Below are 11,209 nucleotides of genomic sequence, written 5' to 3' on the forward strand. Positions count from 1 at the left end.
GAACAGATGGTTATGTTTATAAATTATATATACAGTATATGATATATATATATATTCATATTTTAATAGATTTATATAAAACAAGATGTGGACTCACCGGTCTTTTTACACCATAGACAACAAACAACAAAAGAATAAAAGTTAATTCATTACATTAATTAATAATAATTGATCCCCAATTATTTATTTTTACTAAGATCACTAAAGAGGTTATAGTCATTACTCACCCTTCAGACATGGTTGCTGTAGTTACAATTCTCTGAGGAATAGATTAAAGCATGTGTTTACAGCTATGGAAGTATGCAAATGAATTTCTAAACAATATAGCACTTCTTTGTGTATCTTTACCAATCAGCACTGATTTTTCAAATCAGATCACATCTTCATTCTAGTCTTGGAGTCGGCTTAATCTGTGTCAGTGAAACTGGCCCTGTACAATAATAACACTGCAATGAGTTACTCTGTGTACCCGTACATTGATGTAATAAAAGAAATTCTGATTCTGAGTTATCGTTTTGATGGGGGATTAGAGGGAATTACCACTCTCTTAAAGTCTCTTAAACAATAGAGGCAGTTTTGTGAGACAGATTCCATGGCTCCTGAGCCTGACCTCAGCACATTTAATCATTACATTTCGGCCTGGTTGTCCCCATTGGCCTAGCTCTTCAGACATAGCTCCTAACATTTTAATGTGCTCATTCTGGTCGAGAGAGGACGCTGGCGTTGCTTGTCTTCTAGATATACTTGCAGATACAGAGTAGATTGTCCTACAAAGACACTTAGATTTAGATTTAGTAATCAAAAAATTACTTTTTTTTGGTTTATTTTTATTTTACTACCGTACTCAATCTTTTCAGTTTGTAAAGCGTCTTTGAGTGTCTAGAAAGGCGCTATATAAGTCTGATGTATTATTATTATTATTATTATTATTGTTCCCTTTGTTATCAATGCTTGAATGAACCACCTGTCTGGCTATCTTTGACCACATTGCTTCCATACTTTCCTATGGGCGGGAGAGCAGCTGTGGCCTTGATGATGCCACACAAGGCGCAGCTGAAGACCCCTATTCACTAACGCCTGGTACAGGCTGGTAATGCTTGTAAGTTATAGCCCCACCTATCATCCGTCCTCATAAAGGGATGCTGCAAACGCGCCATATCATTCTCATTAAGTGTAGCTTAATTGCTATACTGCTATGTACTGGTGTGTGGGTGAGTTTTTTCTCTCTAGCGAGAATTTACTCTTTTGGTTGTTGGCCCCACTACGGTTGCAGTGGATGTGCAACCTCCTTAATAACCACTGTGTCTCTGTTTTTTTCTTGCACACAGAAACCCCAACCTTCAGAAGGAATTATCCTCTCCGTTGGCCTAGGGCGTGATCTGAGTGGTTCCTGACCCAACTGGGGTTGTGGTTCTAAAGGATGCAAGCTTCGTACTGGACGTATGACAGTCAACAGCCACCTGGGGTTTTGGATACTTACACATACAACTCTATTAGAAACCAGGCGACTGGTTCACAATGGTTGACCTCTAAGATGAGTATTTCCACCCACTGGGAGTATCCACTGGGAATATCCACTGGGACTATCCATTGCCACCCCCTCTTAGGGAGACGCATTCGGATACTGAACGATTAGTTTATATGCCTGGATTCTGAGGCATCGGCAGCTGAACACATAGGACTACTGCAGTCACATCCGACGTAGGTCTCCAGATGAATCATGCCAAATCTCGCTCATTGCTAGACAAACGGTCATCATGGACTCGGTCTTGTTTCCCTCACCCCAGATAGACACACAGCCTCAAAGACTTTCAGTTCTGGGTGTCTTCACTATGGCTGGATAAGTTTCGCCACCTGTTGATGTAAAGATGCTGTCTTACGAGACGGCGTTGTTATTCGTCCTGGCTGCAGCCAAGTGTCTGTGGGGCAGCTGTGGCGCAGGAGGTAGAGCCAGCGTTTTATGATCGCAAGGTTGGCAGATCGGCGGTTCAAGCCCCGGCTGGCCACATGTCGAAGTGTCCTTGGGCAAGACACTTAACCCCAAATTGCTCCCAATGAGCGGGCCGGCGCCTTGCATGGTAGCTTGTCGCCATTGACATTTACATTTACATTTTTGGCATTTAGCAGACGCCTTATTCCAAAGCGACTTACAAACAATACATTTGAATGCTAAGCATGTGAATCATCAGTCCACCATTCGTGGCAGGAAGAGTAATCTAGCTCAGGCCCGGGGCCATTGATAGAAGGAAAAACCTTCTTCTATCACCTTCTTCTAAAACCTAGTTTTTTTATATACTGGAGGAACAGAGAAACAGTACAAGGGGGGCAATAGAAGTTCTTAGGGACACAGTAGAGGGGAAACCGGGTGTCTTTAGGAGACGTAGTGCTGAGGGGCAGAAGATGTCTCAGGAGGAGCAGTTAAGGTGTAACCTGAAGAGATGGGTGTTCAGTCTACGACGGAAGATGGGTATAGTGACTCTGCCGTTCTGACAGCCGTGGGGAGCTCATTCCACCAGCGGGGAGCCAGTGTTGTGAAGAGACGTGATCGGGCAGCACGACTGCTGTGCAGAGGTGGTGGGGCCAGTCGGCCAGCCGAGGTGGAAGAGCGGAGTGAGCGGGCTGGAGTTTGGGGGGTTACCATTTCCTTCAGGTAGGCAGGGGCTGTCCCTTTAGCTGCCTGATATGCAAGCACCAGGGTCTTGAATCTGATGCGAGCTGCTATCGGGAGCCAGTGCAGGGTGCGAAGGAGAGGGGTGACATAAAGGGTATTTGGGGAGGTTGAATACCAGCCGGGCAGCAGCGTTCTGGATGAGTTGCAGAGGTCTAATGGCAGAGGCGGGGAGCATTGATGTGTGAATGTGTGTGTGAATGGGTGAATGAGAGCCTGAGAGGCCATTGTAAAGCGCTTTGGAATAGGTCAGTCCATTTAATCTTTTTAATTGTTTTAAGTGTGTGAGTGCGTTATTATGCACTCAGTCTGCCCCAGGAGACACAGCTTATGTTACACCCTAACGCAGCATTCGTTCCCAAGATGGCTTACCGCACTGGTCTTCCATTCCCCGCCCGTCCCTACCGGAGCGTATTAACGGCCCCTGTCCGGTGCGCACACTTCGTGCTACTCAGATAAGACTCATCCAGGGTTTATGATCAGTTGTTCATCCACTTAGCGAACCCTGCCAGGGGCTTCACAGCTGTCTTCACAGCTCCCGCTGGATTGTGGGGGCCATTGTGAGGCTTGCATTCTGGGAGTTTTCTGCCGCCTGGGGGGATCCAGACACGGTCTTCTGGGGCCAACTGGGCCTCTCCCTCATACTGCAACTTTACGGTTTCACAGCCTGGACGAGACTATGCACTCTGTGGCACATTCCATCCTTAGAGCTGGTTTGGAGACTGTGTAATGAAGAAGGGGTACATTCTTGTATCTGTACAGGTGTCTAGGCAATTTGGCCAAATCTGGGAATTTTCCTGTCTCATATAATGAGGGGTCGAACCAAGTCAACTGAAAGAGAACTAAAGGTTACAAATGTAACCCAGGTTCTCTGAGCTTGTGAAGTGGTTCACTGGATTAAATGGCATGCTTGCATCGTTCATCTATCATCATCTTCTATTAAACCTGGGTTGAGAATGATTTATTTGTCTGTTCATCTCTCTCTCTTTCTCTCTCTTCCTCAATCTCTCTCCCTCACTCTCTCTCTCTCTCACTCTCTCTCTCTCTCTCTCTCAATCTCTCTCTCTCACACACACACACACACACACATAATATGCACAATATGCAACCTAGAAAATGTTGTTAACATACTAATGCTTTCAGTTCAATCTAAGCCCATCAATGACAGGGTGCTCAAGTCAAGGTAGTAAACCACTACTCTAGTGAAGAGGAGGATGGCAGTCAACATGTTATGGCCCCTCATCCACAAGGTTTTCAGTTCACACTCACCATCACCCTTCACCCCCGGTTCTTGCCCACCTCAAAGGGGCCAAGTGGCTTCTACCTACCAGTGTCCGTTTAGCAGGCAGGGTATAGGCTAAGCATCAGGTTACATATATTATAGAGATATCATGAGATGATGTTGAGCTAACAGGGTCAGAGCAAGTCAGAGTCGCCACAAAACATTGTTCCACCAGTCGCTTTAAGACCATGACAAAACCAATGGCCTTGGTGACAGATAGGTAGAGACGCATCAGACAACTGTACTCCATCTGCCACTAGGAGTTGTGTTCTCTCATCCCTCCATCTCTCCATCATGCAATATCCGAAGCTGTGCCATACTGTTTTTCAACTACTTTGAAAGTTTCCCTTTTAATGTCTATTATAATTCTGACTGATTTTTATTTTCATGCGAAGAATATCTTTACAGTCTATTTGCATAACTTAATTATTGTCTAAAACGTACCTTTAACGTGAGGACAATCTGAGAGAGTAAGAGGTGGTGAAGAAAGAGAGCAAATAGCATTTTATGATTTTTGAGGATAGATTTATGGATACAAACCCTCATGTGAATGGCTCACTAAAATAGACCCTCTCTTCCTGCAACGCCTCTCCTCTCCTCTTGACATTTGCTACATTGCATCCTAACAACAATTTTGGGATTTGCTCTTAACCTATAACACCATTTTATATGGTTCCTATGCACATGGGCACACATACACGAACATGCACACGGACACGCACGCACGCACACACACACACACACACACACACACACACACACACACACACACACACACACACACAAAGCCCAAAAACATGTTTGTGAATCAATTATGAACTATGTTCACACGTTTGCATTAAATGGCTCAATTATCTTTCTGAGGGAAATATTTCTCCATCATTACGTTAAATCAATTATGGTCCCTTATGGAATGTTTTTAATAAATGCTAGCCTACGCTATAAGACATCACTTATGGCAGATTGGCAGAATGCCTGACACCAGCCTTTGTTTCAAGACCATAAACAGGTCCCTTCATTAGAACACAGTATATATTAGGCTCATTGTTCCTTCCCATGTGCTTCACACAGAGGCGATCGGACCATAAAAACAGAGATGCAAGTGTAATACAAGAGTGTCAACTAATCTTCCAACAGAATGCCAACACATCTTCTGGCAGATGCTTGTTCATTAACCTTCACACCAATCATGCCGTTAAGTTTAGCACCTTTCCTAACTGTAACCAAATACTAACGTGTATTTTTACATTAATGATTTGGATCAAAATGAACGCTCATGGCGGTTTCAAAATGGGAAACAATGCTCACACACTGTACAGGGATCAAATCACTTCATCTATTTTATGGTCTCTAACCCATAAGTTGATATTGTGTAAACATGAATATGACCCAAGAGGAGCCAGGAATTAACACACATCCGTTGTCCCATGTGTAACTTTAAAGGTTAAGCCCTGGTTAAACAAAGAATGCAAAAATATGTAGGGTTGACTGACATAATCCAGTTCAGCATGTCGGCTACTCAGTTTGACCCAGTGAATGAAGTGGAGAATCCTCACGTCTCCTCTGTGGATACGATGGGAGGTTTCCCTACACATTCCTATAGTATCAGATTTTATGACCATACATACAGGAACATGTTTTCATCTCAACAAGTTAATATTTGCATTTGAATCACATATGGATGTCAATGAGTATTAATGAGCTTTTCAAATAAATGATAGACTACATTCAATGGTTTGTCTTGTAACTTTAAATGAATTATTGCAGACCTGCATGAAACCCAAAGAAAACTTAGAGCTCTTAGAGCGTGTTTAAAAATGTTTTAAAAACTCTCACTGTCTATTGTGAACTTTTTCAGAATTAAGAAGCAGAATATAAAAAGCATTCAGCACTGGATCATTCAGTGCCCCGACTAAATTGCGTTACTGACGCCCTCTAGTGATCCATATGTGAAACAACGCATAAACAACTCTCCACTCACACTAGTTATTATGGGGGAATGTATTGGCCAGTATCTACTGAATATAATAGTAAGTATAGAATAGTATAGTATAGTAGTAGTATTGAATAGTATAGTATATATATATAGTATAGTATAGTATAGAATAGTAAGTTCTGAGGTGGGTCTACTGGCTACACATTACTATGGTTTAGAAATTGCTGCCTGCTGTATAAAATTACGCAGTTAGAGAAAAGTATATGGAAGATTCACCTAAAATATTGTGCTAGAAAATTTACAATACTGAAGCCTACAGTATTAATTAAATATTGACGTTTCCTAAAGCCATTCAGACCCATGAGAAAGCAAGACAGACATACATATGTTTAATAACAGAACAGCCCTTATTTAGTCATTTCCTGCAAATTCAGATTTTTAGCTCGACAAATTAACCAGAAAAGTACCCACATGTGAAACCGAAACCTGTACACGTACTAGCTATCTTGCAACATAGCCACAGTTTAATGATAAGTATGTGTATGAACATACCAGCGTCACTCAACACATTTTCACACAGCAGTTCTCATCCTGCCATGAGATTATCTCTTAGACTTGTGGATCTAAATCTGTAAAACTGCAGAACGTTTCTCTGGGAGGATGAACTTGTTCCCTTTCGTTTGTTTGATAGTCTCTGCTGGACTCAACATATCATCAACTCTTAGGATTCTTGAAGGGCCACAGTTGAATTGTTCACAACAGGTATGTTCTTCAGTTATCATTTTGTTCTTTGCAAGTATAAAGGCAACGGCATCATCAATTGTTTTCAATTATCTATCTTTTGTTTTCCAGGACTTGCAATGCAGTGTTCAAATTAGTAAGTGTCTTGACCAGTGATACAGTGTACACTTTAGTTCTATTGTTATAGTCATGGTATCTGATTATGGAAGAAATCATCTCAAACTCTCCCAAAACAAGAAAAGTGTCTGTTTTGAAGAAGTGAAAACTGTGCAAAATCCAATTTGTATGAGGTGTAAAACCAGGCAATGCACATGCATGTCGTACTCTTGCGTTGTTAAACTGAGTGGCACAATTCAATGATGATACAACCTGAATACAGGACATTTCCATACTGTAACCACCACTGAATGTACCAGATAACTGCACGGACGAGGGCTGGGTTAAGAGGAGACCCCTGACACCTAACGGTCCAGTGTGGAGCCCAGAGCAGGTGGGAGTCATGAGGGGGGAGAGTGGCGATCTGCTACCTGTCATCACTATCAGCTGGAGCGCAAAGGCTAATGGTAAAATACCAATCCGTTCTCATTGTTTGAACAGTAACTAAAGGCAAAAAGCCAAACACCATGAGCTATATACTGTAAGCCTTCATCATAACGTAGATGGTGCTATCAAATGTGAATCCCTTGCTGAGTGTACAGCAGAGTCCGAATTTACTCATTTACAGTGTTTCAGTGTACATTTTATTGTATCATGTCTCAAAATGGGCTTCTTAGCTTTGGGGCTGTACTGTATGTATATCTGTGTTACGGTACATGTGGGAAAACTAGGGTAAGGGTTAGGTGCTAGGGTGACTTGGTACATGCTGGCATGTCGAACCCTAATTCTAACCCTAACCCTAACCCTACCCCTAACCCTAATCCTAACCTTAACCCTAGCACCCTAGCATCTAACCCTAACCCTAGTTTTCCCACATGTACCGTAACATCTGCATTTAATTATCTGTGGCGATTTCTACACTCCTGAAATGAAAGACTGCTGTACAAGGTGAACAGACCATGTCCTCCATCTGATCCACAGGAGGTGTCTTCGCCCTCCGGGGGACCGAGGTGCACATCCTGGAAGGAGCCAATAATAGAAGCATATTATGCGTGCGATACATTTTCCATAACAACATAGAGAACGATCTGAATCCAAACTATACACCGGTAAGATCAATCAATTGTATAAACCTTAATGCTGCTGGTGCAACCCAGTGTAAGTATTCTGTTACACTGTGAGTCTTTCCAGACATAACAAAGTGAATGTTTGTTTTTCAGTGGACATTTTCATTAGACAGAGTTGTGGTGGACCCCGGGCATACATATCTTGTTGCGGTCTACAATTTACCAAAACCAGATATTGGTGATTACAGGATTGACAAAACCATTACAATCCCAGGTGAGTCACAAGTGGAAATACAAGTGCATTGTGCTCGCTATACGTACTGTATTTACGCTTACTGCATGGAGTTTGCTAAACTTAGCTTAATAGCACAAATTTAGGAATTTAGTATCAGTTGCATCAGTTTGCAAAAGTTTAAAAGTGTTTATTTTCTCAAAATGCATTTGCATTGACTGAGATTGACCAGTATGTTATCATCATCAGGATGTGAGGATCAGACGATTCGACGTGCTAAAGTGTGTGTGGAGAATGGTAAGGCTTACAAAAAGTCTGTTAACAGTTACATAGGGGAAGTGATCCAGGGCATGTCTGTATGAACACTGATTGTTCTGTCATTCCAGGCAGTCTTTGGGATCCTCACATGGCCTGTGTGTCAGTGGATGAGGGAGATAAGCTGATGGTCGCCCTGGGTTTTGATACAGGGGAGTTCTCTGAGCAGTACCTGGTTTCCATCCAGAGCCCTGTGTTTCAATCACAGAATGTCTTAAAGGTAGGTGTCACCTTAAAATAGCATACAAATTAACGTGTGTAAGAACTGTGTTAGTACTATCAATAATAGAAATGTAAAAATAAGGTGTTTCTTTTTTATTTCCTTGGACTTGGAGATTTAGTTTTCTGCATGTCTACATACAGTACATGCACTTTAGATAAGTACTGTAAAATAAACATACTAGATTGCTGGCTGCATGGTGTCGAATACCTGGTGTAATCACACGTTTACTTCTCAGGAGAATAGGACATCATTGAATGTGACTTTTGAGTTGGACATATTGCAGCTCAATACTGCATCTCAGTGTATTCAAATATCATTAGAGGTGAGTTTCATCAGTTTGCTATGAAAAACACTAGATTTCCATATTAAATATTTGCCCTCTGGAAATAATAATGATAATAATAATAATAATATGACAAACAAGAGAAAGAGGGTGAGGGTCATCTGAGGGTGTCAAGGAAGTAGTAGTAGTAGTATTAATGGAAAATAATGCATGGACTGTATGACTAATCTCAGATATGTCTTTCCTCAAAGATTCAGCCTTTTTTCATAGGGTGCAAGAACGATTGTTTTCATTACAAGAAGAGCTTTAATTATTGCTTGAGTGAGTATTATGTACAGTATTTATTATGTAAATATGTATAAATAATATAATGCATATAGATTAAACATTAACATTTCCATGAAATTGCTTGTTGAAAGGTCAGTTTAATTACCCTTTCTTCAAACCTTGTACTATTATTATACATTGTGTATGTTTCTTTCACATTATTTTTCATTCACCATGACATATTTCATATTTCATATTTCCTTTCAGACACTCACAGAAGAGTTTTGACAATAAAGGCAATACTGGGGCTGGTCGTACTTGGTGGTTTCCTAGCTTTTTTGCTGCAGAAAGCGTCCCATAAAGGTGTGTATTAACTGCAGAATACTGTTAAAACAGTATACTGCTTCTACAGTATAGAGAGGATACTGTATGCTTGACTAAGAAGCTGATTCAACTAAACAAAAATATCAGAGTACAAAACACTTCCTCCATATCTCATCATGACACATATTATACTATTCACAGTATGTGACATTTTTCAGTTACTACATTCAATTGAACTCTTCTGTCTCCCTTCTAGATCCCACAAACAATCTTTCAAATGTTCCCAAAGGCAAATTGGAGGGTACTCATGATAAAGAGAGAAAGAAAGTTCTCATTATTTACTCTCTGGACCATCCTCTATACAGAGACATAGTGCTCAAGCTCTGTGCCTTCCTGATGGCTAAATGTGGTACCGAGGTTGTTCTGGATCTGCTAGACTGGGCCCGGCTGGGTGTAGTAGGCAGTGTTCAGTGGCTCGACTGGCAGAGAGAGCAGATCGATAGATCCTCTGACAAGATATTAATTCTGTGCTCACGGGGGGTGCGGGCCAAATGGAGAGCCATGTGTGGCGGAGAGCGGGTCACTCTGAGAGAGGATGTCTGCTCGCCCATGGGGGACATGCTCACCCCAGCCCTTAGCCTCATGGTCCCCCACTTTGTGCGCTCGGTGTCTTTCCAGAAGTACATGCTGGGGTACTTTGAGGACGTGTGTTCTGAGGATGACGTCCCCTCTCCGTTCAAGGTCACAGTGAAATACAAGCTAATGAGGGACTTCGAGGAGGTCTTTTTTCGGATCCGGGACCAGGAGAAGCATGAACCAGGCAGGGTGAACCACGTTGAAGGCGTTGGAGTGGATGAGTATTTTCATTGTCCTTCAGGGAGAGCCCTGAGGGATGCTATCGAGGCTTTCCACGCTTATCAGCTAGAGAATCCAAACTGGTTTGAAAATGAACTAGTGAAGGACTCAGAGGGAGGGGTGGAAGAACCCTCCATGAAGGTTCATCTTATGGGAGAGACTGCAGAGAACACCATCCCTCAGTGTGTATCACCAGCTGGGCAAGATGCATCCTTCGACGTGGGAAGTTGCATCCATCTGTTGCATTTTAAAAACAGCGGAACACATGATCTACAGAACTTCTCAGGATCAACAGAGATATACCAAGAGGAGGTCCATGAGGGGGCTTCACATTATCAAATGGCTCAATCACAGAACCTACAAACATCGGTGGACATGACTGGACACTGCTTTTCAACAGGCTTGTTTTGTGATACACGTGTAGCAGAAGAAGGGAACACTGCGAGGGTCAGATGTGAGTTGTGGAGGGAAGAGATCATGGAGTCTGACAGACCACGGTCACTTCTCTCAAACCCACCTGCAGTACAACACAGCTCATAGAGCCTCGGTGCTCTCACCAGTGTTGGGGAAGCTACTCCCAAAATGTAGTTTCCAGCCTGAGCTAAATATTACATTTCTGATATGACATTCTTATGCAAAATTGTTTGTGGTGTAACAGTACATCTAAACATTATATAAAATGATATACAACGCAGTATGATTGTTTCAACACAATATCAATAAACTATCAAAAGCCTTCACATTGAATAATTTAAAAAAAACATTCTTACATGCAATTCTTTTTGAGAAAAGATATAGGGCTTATATTTCATATATTTATCGTCCGATAAATGTATCTATAGCCAGGCATACATTCCATATTATTGAAAGGTGATATTATCATACACTCCACAATTCCAATATGGTGATGGTGATAAATA

General features: G+C 41.9%; 1 protein-coding gene across 1 annotated transcript; it reads left to right on the top strand.

Moving 5' to 3' along the window:
- Positions 1–1,868: 1,868 nt before the first annotated feature.
- Positions 1,869–10,829, top strand: LOC308169958 (interleukin-17 receptor A; the record flags this gene model as incomplete). Its single annotated transcript, XM_080544690.1, has 2 exons — positions 1,869–1,944; positions 9,691–10,829. The coding sequence occupies 2 exons, from the start codon at positions 1,869–1,871 to the stop codon at positions 10,827–10,829; spliced, it is 1,215 nt and encodes a 404-aa protein (XP_080400816.1).
- Between the last annotated feature and the right edge of the window lie 380 nt (positions 10,830–11,209).

The sequence above is a fragment of the Nansenia antarctica genome, assembly GCF_963989245.1.
Source record: "Nansenia antarctica genome assembly, chromosome: 14".
NCBI classification, from domain to species: Eukaryota; Metazoa; Chordata; class Actinopteri; order Argentiniformes; family Microstomatidae; genus Nansenia; species Nansenia antarctica.